This window comes from Mirounga leonina, unplaced genomic scaffold (assembly GCF_011800145.1).
Source record: "Mirounga leonina isolate KUSES-001 unplaced genomic scaffold, KU_Mleo_1.0 Mir_151, whole genome shotgun sequence".
NCBI lineage: Eukaryota > Metazoa > Chordata > Mammalia > Carnivora > Phocidae > Mirounga > Mirounga leonina.
The window spans coordinates 33075072-33090148 of NW_023270377.1; the positions used below are offsets into that span (position 1 = coordinate 33075072).

At 38.7% G+C, this 15077-nt stretch overlaps 1 protein-coding gene across 1 annotated transcript in view; it reads left to right on the forward strand.

Annotated features, from left to right (window-relative positions):
- The window catches only part of C2CD6 (C2 calcium dependent domain containing 6), a 148000-nt gene that overhangs the window by 42310 nt on the left and 90613 nt on the right, over window positions 1-15077 (forward strand). The window contains exons 6-9 of the mRNA XM_035008344.1: window positions 2362-2406; window positions 3313-3381; window positions 5095-5174; window positions 9179-9325. Coding sequence (XP_034864235.1) covers window positions 2362-2406; window positions 3313-3381; window positions 5095-5174; window positions 9179-9325 — 341 coding nt within the window. The remainder of the gene's footprint in view (window positions 1-2361; window positions 2407-3312; window positions 3382-5094; window positions 5175-9178; window positions 9326-15077) is intronic.

Sequence of the window (15077 nt, forward strand, 5' to 3'; positions counted from 1 at the left end):
AGAACTACTCGCTAGGGTAGAATTCCTTATGCAGACTGGTCAAATCTAGCACTCAGAATTGGGAAGACTTGATGACCAGACCCAAACTACAGATCATGTTTGGAAGCATGGGAGAGCCATCTGAGTGCACAACAATTATTTCATGGCTATACATGAAGATGACACAAATGTATTATTATGATTACCAATTAGTATCAGTTACTTTCTGAATATAATTGGTCTGGTTGAGGAGGGCACCAAGACCTTGAGTTGAATTTTAAAAATCACATAGTAGGTTTTGCATAGCTTTGTAAAAAATAATTGGTCTGTAGCTTGTGTCATGAATCCCTTATTTCTTCTTATCCCTGATACATCTTGGATTCCTTGGAGGCTCTGGGAGAAACCAGAAACATTAGCTAATTGTTAAGGCCTAGGGTCCAGTTAAGGCATATAAGTATATTGCAGTTTATAATATTCCTGTATGAATTATAACAGGAATGTGATTATTAATTTTGGGATGAACTGTAGTACTACTTGTGGTTATTGGTTTGGCTATACGATCCTTACCAGAGAAGCCTAGGACTAAGTGATAAATTCAACAGTTAGAAAGACTGGTAGCCACTTACTTGAGAAGGGCAAGAGAGAATTCAAAGGTGTGGAATATTGTTAGAGTAATGTCTCCTAAAGAATCATACCTCCCTCTACCAGTGCCTTTGAGCATCTAGCATCAACCCCTGCCAGCCTTTTGTGGACTAGGCTTAGACATGTAACTTGCTTTGGGCAGAGCAAAACCAAATTCAGAACAGTTTGCCAAATAGCTCATTGCCACACATTGAAACTCACCAGAAGAGCTGAGTGAAGGCAAGCCCAAAACTCAGTGGATTTAGATGAGATGCATATTCAAGATGAATATTTTAATTGGCTCCAGTGAAGACTTAATTGGGCAGATCTCAGTGAGACCTACAGAAAAAACTTGAAGACATTTACCATAGTTAAAAGTATGACTAAAAGTTTACTTTATATCTGAGGGAGATGGATCAATCAATAGGTCAAGCTCTGTGATCAAAAGTAGAGGCACAGTTTATAAAAGAGAAGAAAAAGGCGGTCTTGGAACAGTGAGATGTCTCCCCACTCCCCACTTGGGGAAAAGGGACACTATCAAGAGCAAGAAGCTATAAAGAGATTGACAGGATCATTAAGGAAATCTATTTCAGTTATTTATGAATTTTCTGAGAATCTTGTGATTTTATATGAAGAACACATGCTAATTCTGTGTGATGTCTGCCATTGTATGACTGCTCTTATTTCCTTCATTATACGGCTTCACCAGAAACTGAGAGGGCAGGTGTGAAATAGGTTCAGCTCAGGTCATGATCCCAGGGTCCTGGGATCGAGTCCCGCATTGGGCTCCCTGCTCAGCGGGGAGTCTGCTTCTCCCTCTCCCTCTGCCTGCAGTTCCCCCTGCTTGTGCTCTATCTTGCTCTCTCTCTCTCTCTGTCAAATAAATAAAATCTAAATAAATAAATAGGTTCTGCAGATTGCTAGGTTTTGGGGATGGAGAGGATGTGTGAACCAGCTGTTGAGGTTTTCACTAAATGAGAATTAGTGACCAGAATGTCTGAAACACATGCCAGACAGCATGAAGCTTCAAAGTGGGAAACTGTTAATATCTGCATGAACTAATATGATCTGGAAGCCGTAGAAGGGGAGTGTAGAGGATGCTGCCCCACCTCCTGGACTTGAGGTGTGTGGGCCTTGACTTGAGGAGTCTGTGAGGGAAGCAGTATCCTTAGTGGGAAGCCAAGTCTGCGGTAAAGCAAAGAGGGAATGTTTGGCGGGGCAGTTAAAGATGTAAGGTTGTTTGTTAACCATGGAGTGGGGATTCCAGGAGCTGCAGTGAAAATGCTGGGAGGAAAGGGAACCGTGGGATGGTGGATGATTTGGGAGGACTGGTAGCACAGCAGAGATGCCCAGAGGTGGTGACCAAGGATACCCAAGGTTTACCTGGTTAGGAAGATCCTGGCAGTCCCCGAGGATGAGAGAGGCCCTCGGTTCTCTCACGAGTCAGCTACATATGCACATTTATGTTAAACCACACAAAAGGAGTGCAGCCGGGGCAGTTCCTTTAACACTTGGAGAAAGGGCAACTACAACTAGCAGGAACATTTTTGTCTAAAACGTAAATATTAACATTTGTTTTTGGTACAGCCTAGAATTTTTCTTTTCTTCCAAATGTTTGGTATAGTTGTATTTTAGCTATCAAGTTAACATGTGCATTAAAAATCATTACCTGATTTTTCAAAATTTATGAAATGGTTTAGATTATATACAGATGACTACATGAGTGACTCTGTATTTGAGAATTTTATTACTTTTTTCCAGAAAGGGTGCTTTATTGAAGAATTTGAAATGTTGAATAAAAGCACGGTAAGAACTTTACTGACATTTCCAAAGTTTTGTGCATACACTTAACATTGCATATAACTTTACTCTGATATTGTTTTAATATCTGATAGTGTTTTTATTCTCCGTTACCCTACCAGTCACTGTTCAAATTAAAGGAAATGTATTAAACAGAAAGAACAATATTTGCTTACAAAATCTTCATCTCCACCTTTTTTTTTTTTTTTTAAATGCTGCTACCTTACTGCTAAACGATGACCAGGAAAATTGAAATCATTGACTAAGAGAGTAAAATGCCCTCGTCGCTGCTTTGTGCAGCTTTAATTGAGGAAGTATTTTTCTCCTGGAGGAGATTCTAAAGAGTTGTTTTCAGTTCTCACTTAAATTTCTTTTTAAATACTTAAAATTATTATTTTGATTAATTAATCTCTTCAGAGAGACCTCTGCCGCCAATAGCCAGAACAGAGACAAGGAACTTTATAAAAAAAAGAGAATGATGGATGTTTGAGGTCATAACCTCTGACACCCTCCTTCATTTCCCATTTGAGCAAGCTGGGGTTCAGAGAGACGAAATCGCTTGTCTGAATAAAAATTTTATCTGAAAATGGAAGTGGAGGTAGGGGAAGTGTGAGTAAATACTTTAAAAACATATGCATGTATACACACACACATGTATGTGTATCTCAGGGTAATCCTATTATAAATTGATATTTTCTGTATTATAATCATATATTCTTTAACAGAGTTTTTAACATTTCAGGAACCCCATAGATTCTTCTATAACAGTTCCTTGTGTGAATTTTTTTTTAATCAGGAGATTCACGCTTTGGTTTTTCTAACACAGACTTGTGAAATAAAAAATATTACTTGTTATCCCTTTTTTATTAAAATATCTTTCTGATCAAACAATAAAATTTGCTGTGTGTTTAGCTTATCTGCAAGGTGGAGGTGGAATTTATGTTCTCCTATGGAAACTTTGGTTACGGATTTTCACATCAGGTTAGTTCTTTTAAAAATTATTCTACAACTCTTCAGTCAAATCTCTTCTGAGCCTCTACGCTTTACAGTTTGATAAAACTTTTAAAATACATATTTTTTAAAAAAATATTTTTAAAAGAGTGCTGTTTTTCTCCATTCTAAGGAAAAATGAAACTATCATTTTTTATTTGCATATACATTTAAAAATAATCCTTTATTCAAAATGCTTTTATCAGAAAACTTGCTTTTGTGTGTCTGTGTTTTCATGTGGTTGGAAACAAAATTATTTTAAGTATATAATATAAGGAGTGTGGATTTTTAGATCTAAAAATGCTTATTGAAAATGGAGTCATGGATTATATTCACATTACATTTTTTACTCTGATCACATATGCTCCTTACCCCTGTGGTTATTTTGATGTCTGGTGTTACTTGAGCCCTCCTTGATTTATCAAGAGTTCAAAGAAGTTATCTTCCCAGGTTTGTCCTGCCCCTTTAAATTCATTACATATATCCATACAAAATCCAAAATTTTTGTATATTAACCTGTGTCCTGTCCTTTTATTATGTCCTTAGGCCAGATTCCTAGAATGGAAATTATTGTCCAAAAACAATGACTTTGTCAAAGAATTGTTCTAGAAATGTTGTACCAACATATATTCTCACTAAGTGTTTGAAAGAGCTCTTCATACCCCTGGGTATTCCCCCTGGGGGCATTTATAAATTCAGTCCCATCCGTGCTGCTGTTATATAGGGAATATGACCCCTATACTTGGCATAGAAGCTTTCATTTCCATTTTTTTGCTAATTTTTATAGTCTTGGTTGTTTTTTAAATTAGGAATTCAGAGTGGGTACATTACTTTTATTAAATAAACCTACCATATGTTGACTGAGCAGCCCCTGGTAAAATGTTGTTCTAAAATTTTGCCTATGGTATATCATAATGATTTTTAATGCATTTCGAATCAGAAGTAAATAACACACAGAAGAAAGCCACTGGGCACAATCTTTTTCCATCTTTTTTCCTTCTTTTCTTTGATTTTTCTTTCTTTTCCTTCTGCCTCTTTTATTTATATTCTTATGAACTGGGCCTTATGGGACTTGAAACTGTTGAGTCCCTTTCCTGACATAGTTTATAAGCACCAACTTGAGAGGTAGGTTTTATGTCTGAATATAAGTAAAACATGTAATAATCACATTCTTAGAGGGATATCTCCTTTTCAGATAAACTAGGCAAGTATAGTTTTATGTAGGTAGATTCTACCAAAAACAAGGAACCGAGATATTGTGTGGAAAAGAGTGGGAAATATAATAAAAGTTCTTGATTTTGATTTTATGTCTATGAACTTTTCAGTAATACAGTCCCCGTCTCACCTGTCCTGATGACGTAAAAAGGGTACTATGCTGGGGGTGCAGATAAAGCTGCATTCAAATCCTGGCTCTGATGTCTTTTGGGTAACCTTGAACAGATTACCGATCCCTAGCATTTTCTGTAAAATAGCCACAGTTATCTACATCATAGGATTATTGAGAGGATTAAAAATAATCTGACAGATATAAGGTTCCTGGCAGATATCTAGGGCTCAAAAAATGTTAGTTCTTTCTTCTTCTCTTAATTCCATTTCTTTTTATATGCATTTAAGGCCTATTCTGTAGTCCTGAAGCCTAGTAGTATTAGAATGAACTATAATTGTAACTAAGCAGTATTAAAATATACTTACCATTTTCTTCAGTTAAAACCTCTTCAAAAAATTATTGAGCCATCCATGTTTATGAATATTGCACCACCTCCAGAAAGAATAGATCCTGTGACGTAAGTGTTTGAAGTCTTATTTGCACAATCAGAATATGTGACATTTAAAACATTTAATCCATTTGATGGAACCTTTTGGTTGTCTTAAGACATAGCCAGAATGGGCTAGACTCTAAGGTAAAGAGAGCAGTGAATTGTTTTGCTTAATAAGGTGGGAGAAATTTTGGGTTTCTGGGGATAGCCCTGGCGAAAGGAGGTGAGAAGTTCTAGAGATAAGATAAAGGAGAGAAGAGAGTCTAGCTTCATGGCTGAAGGAGGGAAGGCAGGGTTAAGCTGATAAGGAAAGTTGGCCAGTGAGATACCCTTTTCTAGAAAGAGGTGAGGGACTTTTAGATCAAAGTGTCTAATAGTTGTCCGTTTTCTTCCACAGTATAGTAGTGTTACCTCCATTCCACACATTCTAATTGTTATTTCCACATCTTCAGCAAAAAGTTTATGTTCCAAAAATGTCATTAGCAAACCAAAAGTAACTTAAAATATATATCAACCAGTCTTAAAATTTCAACAGTAAAAATAGACTAAAGAGAGGGGCGCTTGGGTGGCTCAGTCGGTTAAGCGGCTGCCTTCGGCTCAGGTCATGATCCCAGAGTCCTGGGATCGAGCCCTGCATCAGGCTCCCTGCTCAGCGGGAAGCCTGCTTCTCTCTCTCCCACTCCCCCTGCTTGTGTTCCCTCTCTCGCTGTGTCTCTCTCTGTCAAATAAATAAATAAAATCTTAAAAAAAAAAATAGACTAAAGAGAAATGAGCACCTGAGATGGAAATGTAATTTATAGTGCTGTCCCAGAATAAGAAATGGAGAAAATGGGATTGAGGGAATTAGGTATAGGATGGGAATTTACGTTCTGAAGTTCTTATTGTCCTATAGTCTCACCAATACTGGGTATTATCATTAAAAATAAATTTTGTACACTTGATATTGGTCATTTGTTGAAATAGTAAAATTTGAATGTTTTATGTTCATCAATCATTATTTCTTTATCCACTAATTGATTCAATAAACATTCATTGAATGTGTCTGCTATACGCCCAAGCCATTACAAATACTAAAATAAAGAGGCCTGGTCCCTGCCCTCTGGTAGCTCATGGTTTAGTGTGCAAAGGTAACTTGCGAAAAGAAAGGATTATAATACAAATGAGAGAAAAAACCTTCCTAGAGGTAAACGTAAGGAACTGTGGCACATAGGGTGTGGGATAATGGTGGGAGGAACATAAAGTTGGGTCACAGCAAAGTTATTGATATGGGCTCACTAAGCAGAGATTCTGCATTTAATTTTGCAGATTAGGGGATTAGAAAAGACTCGATTTGGTTGTTTGGTTGCAGAAACATGAACCAAAAGATGCCCACTTGGGTGGATTGGAAGTGCCAGACCTGCCTTGGTTTAATGTAGAAGGAAGGTATTAGAGGGTTAGAGAGATGGTGATGTTGGTCTGGATTTGTTTTTAAGACCTACTCACTCACCCTGGGAGGTTCGAGAATTTACACCTTTCACCGTTACTGAGAGAAGTAAATGTGCGTGGGGAGCCCCACCCTTGAAGAGCTCTGTGATTGTTCTTCTCTGTTAGGCAGACCTTACAGTGGGAGCTGCAGTCACTGAACTGGGAAACCTAAATGCAATGGGAGTGTGGCGTCCTGAAGTGGCAGAGCCCAGTGATGGCAACACCACCAAAGGCAAGATGGCCATGGTCACTGTAGCGGACAGAATAGTTTGACTCATGCAGACCTATAGCATTGGCTAGTTGATCATGATGTTCCTAGAAATAAAATATATAAGAAGCCTCATCAATTCTTACTTAATCTGTATAAGCAGAAAAGTTCTAGGTCATAAAAACAGAGTCATAGCTCCTCAGTCAATTCCCAGATTTGAGCCAGTCTGCAGACCCAAAAGCCTTCGAATGAAGGGGAGGCTTGGTCCCCTTAAGGAGAGACGCTGGTATGCTGACAAAAATTCCTAAGGTTAATCTTTCTCCCAGCTTTCCCAAAAGGGAAGGAGAGCCTTTACCAAGGTAACTATGCATTAGGGAAAAGGAAATAACCAGACCTTTCAGAGATACTGGACACTCGCTCTAAACTGACACTAGTTCCAGAAGATCCAAATGTCACTGTTGTCCACCAGGCAAACTAGGGACTTATGGAGGACAGGTGATCAATGGAGTTTTAAACCCATCCTGTGATTATTTCCCCAGTTCCAGATTGCATATTTGGAATGAACACACTTAGCAGTAGATGAATCCCTACATTGGTTCCCTGACTGTGGACCAAGGGATATTCTGGTGGGAAAGGCCAAATGGAAACCACTAGAGAGCTACCTCCACCTAAGAAAATTGTTAAGCCAAAAGCAATACCACATTCATGGGAGGATTGCAGAGATGGGTGCCATTATCAAGGACTTGAAAGATGCAGGGGTGGTGCCCATCATATCTCCATTTAGCTCACTTATTTTGGCCTGTGCATAAGACAGATCTTGGAGAGTGATAGTAGATTGTTGTAAGCTTACCAGGCAGTGATTCCAATTGCAGCCACTGTACCAGATGTGGTTTCATTGCTTGATCAAATTAACACATCCTCTGGTACTTGGTATGCAACTATTGATCTGGCAAAATAGCAAATATATGCTATTTTGCCCATATAAAAACCATCAGAAGTAGTTTCTTTCAGCTGGTAAGGCCAAGTGAGACACCTTCACTGTCTTACCTCAGGTATATCAACTTCTCCAGCCCTATGTCATTAATTTAGTTCACAGCATTTTTTTTTTTTTAAGATTTATTCATTTTAAAGAGAGAGCATGAGCAGGGGGAGGAGCAGAAGGAGAGGGAGAGAAAAAGTCCCAAGCAGACCCCACACTGAGCACAGAGCCTGACACAGGGCTCAATCCCAGGACCCTGAGATCATGACCTGAGATGAAACCAAGAGTCGGTTTCTTAACCAACTGAGCCACCCAGGTGCCCTATAGTTTACAGGAATCTTGATTGCCTTTCCCTTATACAAGATATTACACAGGTCCATTACAGTGATGACCATTATGCTTATTGGACATAGTGAACAGGAAATAGCAACTAATCTAGACTTCTGATAGGACATTTGCATGTCAGAGGGTGGGAAGACTTCTGACAAAAATTCAGGGGTCTTCTACCTCATTGAAATTTTGAGGATCCAGTGGTATGGGGATTGTCAAGATAATCCTGCTAAGGTGAAGGATAAGTTGTATCTGGCCCCTCCTACAACCAAAACAGAGGCACAACACCCGGTGGGCCTTTGTGGATTTTGGGGATAACTTACTCCTTATTTGGGTGTGCTATTCTGGCCCATTTACCAAGTGACCTGAAAAAAATACATATTTATATAGCAAATATATTTTCTTCCCTCTCATATCTCCTTATCATGTAACATAAGGTATATTGACTTTATATTGTAATGTTTAAGTATTGTTAAACTTACAGCATACTACTTAAGTTTCAGGATATTAAGATGAGTAAACATCACCCAAAGACTTTATATTCTTTTCTGGGGAAGAGGCTAGTGAGTTTTTGATTGTATGCAGGATAGTTATATCATGTTAGGTGGAATTATGACCTGTTACTATTCTCATTTGAAGATTAAATATGTTTTAAAGAGATGCTTATGGGTGCCAGATTGACAAGGGGTAGGTGGACTTGTGATGATTAATTTCGCGTGTCAACTTGACTGGGCCATAAAATAACGATTTGTATCTAAAGATTGGGAGAGGTCTGGGCTCAAACACTTTCTGCTTCTCTTTAGAATTTCAGGTCCTTATCGCCTTTCCCATCCCTGCTGCCCATCTTGGTAGTAAGAGTATTCAATAGAGCACTTCTGTCAGGATTTTGGACCTTTGTCTTCTTTCCTAGCTCTACCCTCTGATGGCCTAAGGTAGACAGGTGAACTTACAGTCTAAAAGAGAGAATGATTCAAAAGTGATAGCTACCACTGATTTTAGAAGTGTGCTTTTGTTTTGGTTGCCGTATTTAACATTATAACCATTTTGCAGAAATGTTATTACACCACAACCAATAGAATATCCAGCATTCCTATCCCCAGACCTGAATGTTACTGTTGGGATGCCAGCTGTCGTGCCCCAATCCAACCAGCCATCCATAGTGCGACTTGAAAAACTTCAGCAACAACCTCGAGAAAGGTATAAATAAATAAACAAACAAAAACCAACACAACCAAAACAATCTTCATCTTATTTATGTGTTAGTGGTACATTAATTTTTGTGGCGGGGGGGACATGGGCTTTAGGTATTTGTTTAGAAAAGTCAATGTCTAGTGCCCTGTAATGCGTATGGTGGTTCACTTTGTATAAGTCCTTTAAACTATCTGCACTCTTTTTCATTCTTTTTTCTTTTTGCTCTTCTGATTGGATGAATTCCTTTGTCCTGTCTTTGAGTTTGCCAATCCTTTCTTCCACATCACTAGTGCTCTGGAATCCCTCTATTGAATTTTTCAGTCCAGTTATTTTGTTCTTTAGCTATATGATTTCTGTTTGGTACTTTCTTATATTTTGTATCTCTTTGTTGCAATTCTTATTTTGTTTATGAATTTCTTTCTTGACCTCAATGAGCATCATTATGACCATGATTTTGAATTCTTTTTTTTCTTCTTTTTTAAGATTATTTATTAGAGAGAGCAGAGTGAGCAAGAACACAAGTCGGAGGGGGGGAGAGGGAGAGGGAGAAGTGGGCTCCCTGCTCAGCAGGCTTGATCCCAGGACCCCGGGATCATGATCTGAGCCAAAGGCAGACACTTAACCGACTGAGCCACCCAGGTGTCCCTCAGTATTTTGAATTCTTTATCAGGTAGGTAAATCACTTCTATTTCATTACGGTCTGTTTCTGAAGTTTTTTCTTATTTATTTGTTTGGAACTTAATGTTTCTGGAGTTTTATCTTGCTCTTCTGTTCTGTTGTTCTCTTTCTTCCTTTACCCTCACTCTCTGTATTGGTTTCTGAGCACTAGATGAAACTGTCACCTTTCCTAGCCTTGATGAAGTGGTCTCATTAGGAAATGAACCTCATCAATGAGCCCAGCCCAAGCTCTTGGCTGTCTCTCAAACCTTTGTGATTGTGCAAGCTGCTTTCCTTTTTTCTTAGTGGCTTCCAGTTGTTGAGAGTGTGTCAAGATTTGTCAGTATCCCAAGAGGAAGATCTCAGCATCTAGATTCAGGCTGACTGGAAGTTGAACCTCCAGGCAGCTGCTGGGAAAGTATGTAGCTAGAGCCCTTCCATGGAGAAACCAGGAGATGGGCTTTCTTGCCTGCTCCCTTTGTGCCCGGCCTGGGGGTATAGCCATTGGGGTGGAAGTCATTCCTGCACCCATTAAGAACTGATTCTTTGTGTGCTGAAGTTCCGTGGGACTGGTGAATCCAAGCCCCATTGGCTATGACAGCTGAACAGTCTAAGGGCCCATCTCTTTGGCAATGGTCACAAAGTCTGGGGTGCCAGATATCTGTATAAGCTCCTTCCAGGGAGATACTGATGATTTGGATTGGACTAGAGGGAAGAGGAGATAGTGTCTGCTGGCTTCCACAGGTCTCTAAGAAGGATTGCAGTCAACCCCTGGATACATACTAAATTAGAAGCCTGACCTCCAGATAACAGCTTTTAAAGAATGCAGTAGGCCTCTTTTGGAGAATAACTGGGAGATGAGCTTATTTTTGCACTATTCCTTCTGTGCTGAGCCCTGGGCAGATAGCATAGTAAGTCATAGCAAACCTGTTAAAAACTTTTTTTTTTTTTTTCCTGTAGCCTTGTGGGTCTTGTGGGCACAAGCTGTCTTAGCTTTCAGAAGTAGGTGTTTTGGGGGCCTGTCCTCAGATGGGAGTCTTGAAAGGTGGGGTGCCATACATGTTGTCCAACCCTTTTTTTCCTCAGGGAAATGCTGGGAGTTGAGAATTCTGTCCCAATTGTATGACACTGTGCCAGGGGTGGGATTTATAGTATGTGCCTCATCCTTTCTCATTTGTTTTGATGTGGATATTTTCTAATTTGCATGATGTGTAGGAGTTGCTCAGCTTATTTCTAGATTTCTTTCAGAGAGAATTGCTCTTTGTATAACTGTAGGTACTGTACATACATGGGAGGAGGTGAGTTCAGGAGCCTCCTCACCATCTTGAACTGGAAACTGCAAATTTCTTTAATGTCTTGCCTAATAGTACACAACTGGATCCTCATAACTGCTTCTGCATCCAAACAGCAGCTCCAGCTGCAGAACCTTGACTTATCTGGCTCATAGTGACAGTGACAGCCACTGCTCTGATTTCCCTCTTGGAGCTTCACCAGCTGATCACCTTCTTCCTAGCAAAATGGGTCCCAGTGAGTCATCTTGCCACAGTGTTCACTTACTCCACGTGTATTTTTCTTGCATGCTTTCAAAGTCTAGGGTTGTTATTCGGCTCCTTATTCTCTTTCTTCTTATAACTACTTTGGAATTTGGTGCTGATAGTTTTCTGTTGCTTAGTTTTATATTGAATTAATTTTCCTGATTTTTTAAACAGGAGATTTGGTTTAGAGAGCTTCTTGAGCTTCACAGAACTCCCACTATTGATGTTTTAATTTGGTGTTTAAAAATATGAATTGCTTTCTAAAATTTTCTGGGGCTGTACCCTGGACTAGAAACCTGGTTGGTCAGTTTTGAGCTTTCACAGTGGTTCCAGTCCTTTTAAAGTTTACCATGAATCCTTTGTACTCATTTGCTATTGGAATGAGCAAAACCTCCCAGTTTCAACTGCTTTTCCCAAATTGGCCTGCTGTAATTTCCCATCCGTGACTACCTGTTGGCTATTTTGGGGTTTTCTTATTTTCAGGTCCTTCAGATGCCCCCCCACCCCAGTTTATTTTAAGATTGATTTATTTAGAGAGTGTGAGCAGGGAGAGTAGGGGCAGAGGGAGAGAAATCCAATCAGACTCTCTGCTGAGTGGAGAACTCCCCTAGGGGCTCAATCCCAGAATCCTGAGATCATGGCCTGAGTTGAAATGAAGAGTTGGATGCTCAACCAACTAAGCCACCCAGGCACTCCCAGATGCCCCTTTTATACCTGTTGCTTTCTGACATATATACACTGATACCTTGAAGGTCTTATGTATATGTTTTGGGGTTCATAGAAACGGCTTGTCACATGATTGTGTTGTAAATGTTGCCCATAGGTTCTTGGGTTTGCTACTGAGCTTTTTACGTAGAGATTTGAGAAGATTCAAAAACTATGCTACCCCTGCTAGCCTTCTCTTCTAGAATTTCCCTCTTTTGTTAAACTTTCATATTTGTAATAATTTATCTGTGGTATCATTTGGGAGAATTTATTTAAATATTCATACCTACAAATAACAATTTTTTATCCCCAGTGCTTATTCTTGACCTACTATGCTAACTAGAAGCTCCAGTCAATGTCTGATATAAATGGCAAGGGTGGACATCCTTGTTTTGTTCATGATCTTTAAAGGCTACACCTCTAGCATTTAATAGTTAAGAGCATATACTTACATATGTTTTTTATATAGAGATATACTATACCAGGTTAAGTAAATTATTCCACTTTGTTCCTAGTTTTCTAAGTTTCTTTAAAATCATAAACGGGGGGCGCCTGGGTGGCTCAGTTGTTAAGCGTCTGCCTTCGGCTCAGGTCATGATCCCAGAGTCCCAGGATCGAGCCCCGCATCGGGCTCCCTGCTCAGCGGGAAGCCTGCTTCTCCTTCTCCAACTCCCCCTGCTCATGTTCCCTCTCTCACTGTGTCTCTCTCTGTCAAATAAATAAATAAAATCTTTAAAAATAAATTAAAAATAAATAAAATAAATAAAATAAAATCATAAATGGATGTTGGATTTTGCCAAATGTTTTTTCTCTTTTAATCAGTTAAATTGTATTTATGTTTTCTAATGTTAATGTCAAAATATCCTTGTATACATGGGATAAATCTAACTTGTTTATGATATATTATCTTTTTTCTATTCTACTGGATTTTTTGTATTAAAATTATATTTTTAACATTTGCATCTATGTTCATGAATGAGATTAGGCTAATTTTCCTTTTTTAATAATGTCCTTCTTAGGGTTTATCATCAAGGTAATAGTGTCCTCATGAAATAAATTGGGAAACATTCCCTCTTTTCTATTTAATTCTTGTCAGTTACATCTTTAGATGACCAAAGCCTTTTGAAATTTCTTGGATTAGAAGCTAAATTCCTACTTTTATTTTTTCTGTTGCAGAAAATATCATGAATATATTAGGTAATTTATAAAATATGTATATATAAGTGAATATGTATATATTCAATATATAACCAATATATATTGAATAACTTCTAGAACATGTATGTATAGCTTAAATAAAAATAATAAGACTGATGCCTAGATATTTATGATTCAGGTTAAGAAATACAACATCGGGGCACCTAGGTGGCTCAGTTGGTTAAGCTTCTGACTCTTGGTTTTGGCTCAAGTCATGATCTTAGGGTCTTGAGATTGAGCCCTGCAAAGGGCTCCATGCTCAGCGTGGAGTCTGCTTGAGATTCTTTCCCTCCCCCTCTGCCCCTTCCCCCACTTGCATGCTCTCTTAAACAAACAAACAAAATCTTTCAAAAAATAAAATAAAAGAAAGAAACGCAGCATCACCATATTGGAGTCCTAGCCATAGCAGTCACACAATGAAAAGAAATAAAGGCATCCAAGTTGACAAGGAAGAAGTAAAACTATCACTGTTTGCAGATGACATGATGCTTTATATAGAAAATCCAAAAGACTCCACCAAAAATTGTTAGAATTGATACATGAATTCAGTAAATTACCAGGATGCAAAATTCAATATACAGAAATCTGTTGCATTCCATACACTAATAATGAAGCAGCAGAAAAAGACATCGAGAAATCAATCCCATTTACAATTGCACCAGAAACCATGAGATACTTAGGAATAAACCTGGCCAAAGAGGTAAAAGATCTGTACTCTGTGAAAACTATAAAACACTGATGAAAGAAAATGAAGATGAAACAAAGAAATTGAAAAACATTCCATGCTCATGGACTAGAAGAATGAATATTGTTAAAATGTCTGTGCTACCCAAAGCAATCTACACATTTAATGCAATCCCTATAAAATACTAACAGCATTTTTCACAGAGCTGGAATGAACAGTCCTCAAATTTGTATGGAACCACAAAAGACCCCAAATAGCCAAAGCAACCTTCAAAACGAAAAGCAGAGTTGGAGTCATCACGATTCTAGACTTGAAGTTATCTTACAAAGTTGTAGTGATCAAGACAGTATGGTACTGGCACAAAAACAGACACATACAGATCAATGGAACAGAATAGAGAGCCCAGAAATGGACCATCACCTCTAGGGTCAACTAATCTTCAACAAAGCAGGAAAGAATGTCCAATGGAAAAAAGTCTCTTCAACAAATAGTGTTGGGAAAATTGAACAGCAACATGCAAAAGAATGAAATGGGATCATTTTCTTAAAACTATACACAAAAACCGGGCGCCTGGGTGGCTCAGTCGTTAAGTGTCTGCCTTCAGCTCAGGTCATGATCCCAGGGTCCTGGGATCGAGCCCTGCATCGGGCTCCCTGCTCGGCGGGAAGCCTGCTTCTCCCTCTCCCACTTCCCCTGCTTGTGTTCCCTCTCTCACTGTGTCTCTCTCTGTCAAATAAATAAATAAAATCTTTAAAAAAACCCACTATACACAAAAATAAGTTCAAAATGGATTAGAAGCCTAAATGTGAGACAGGATCCATTAAAATCCTAGAGGAGAATAGAGGCAGTAATCTCTATTACATTGGTCATACCAACTTCTTACTAGATATGTCTCCTGATGCAAGGGAAACAAATGCAAAAATAAACTATTGGGACTTCATCAAAATAAAAACCTTCTGTGCAGCGAAGGAAAGAGTCA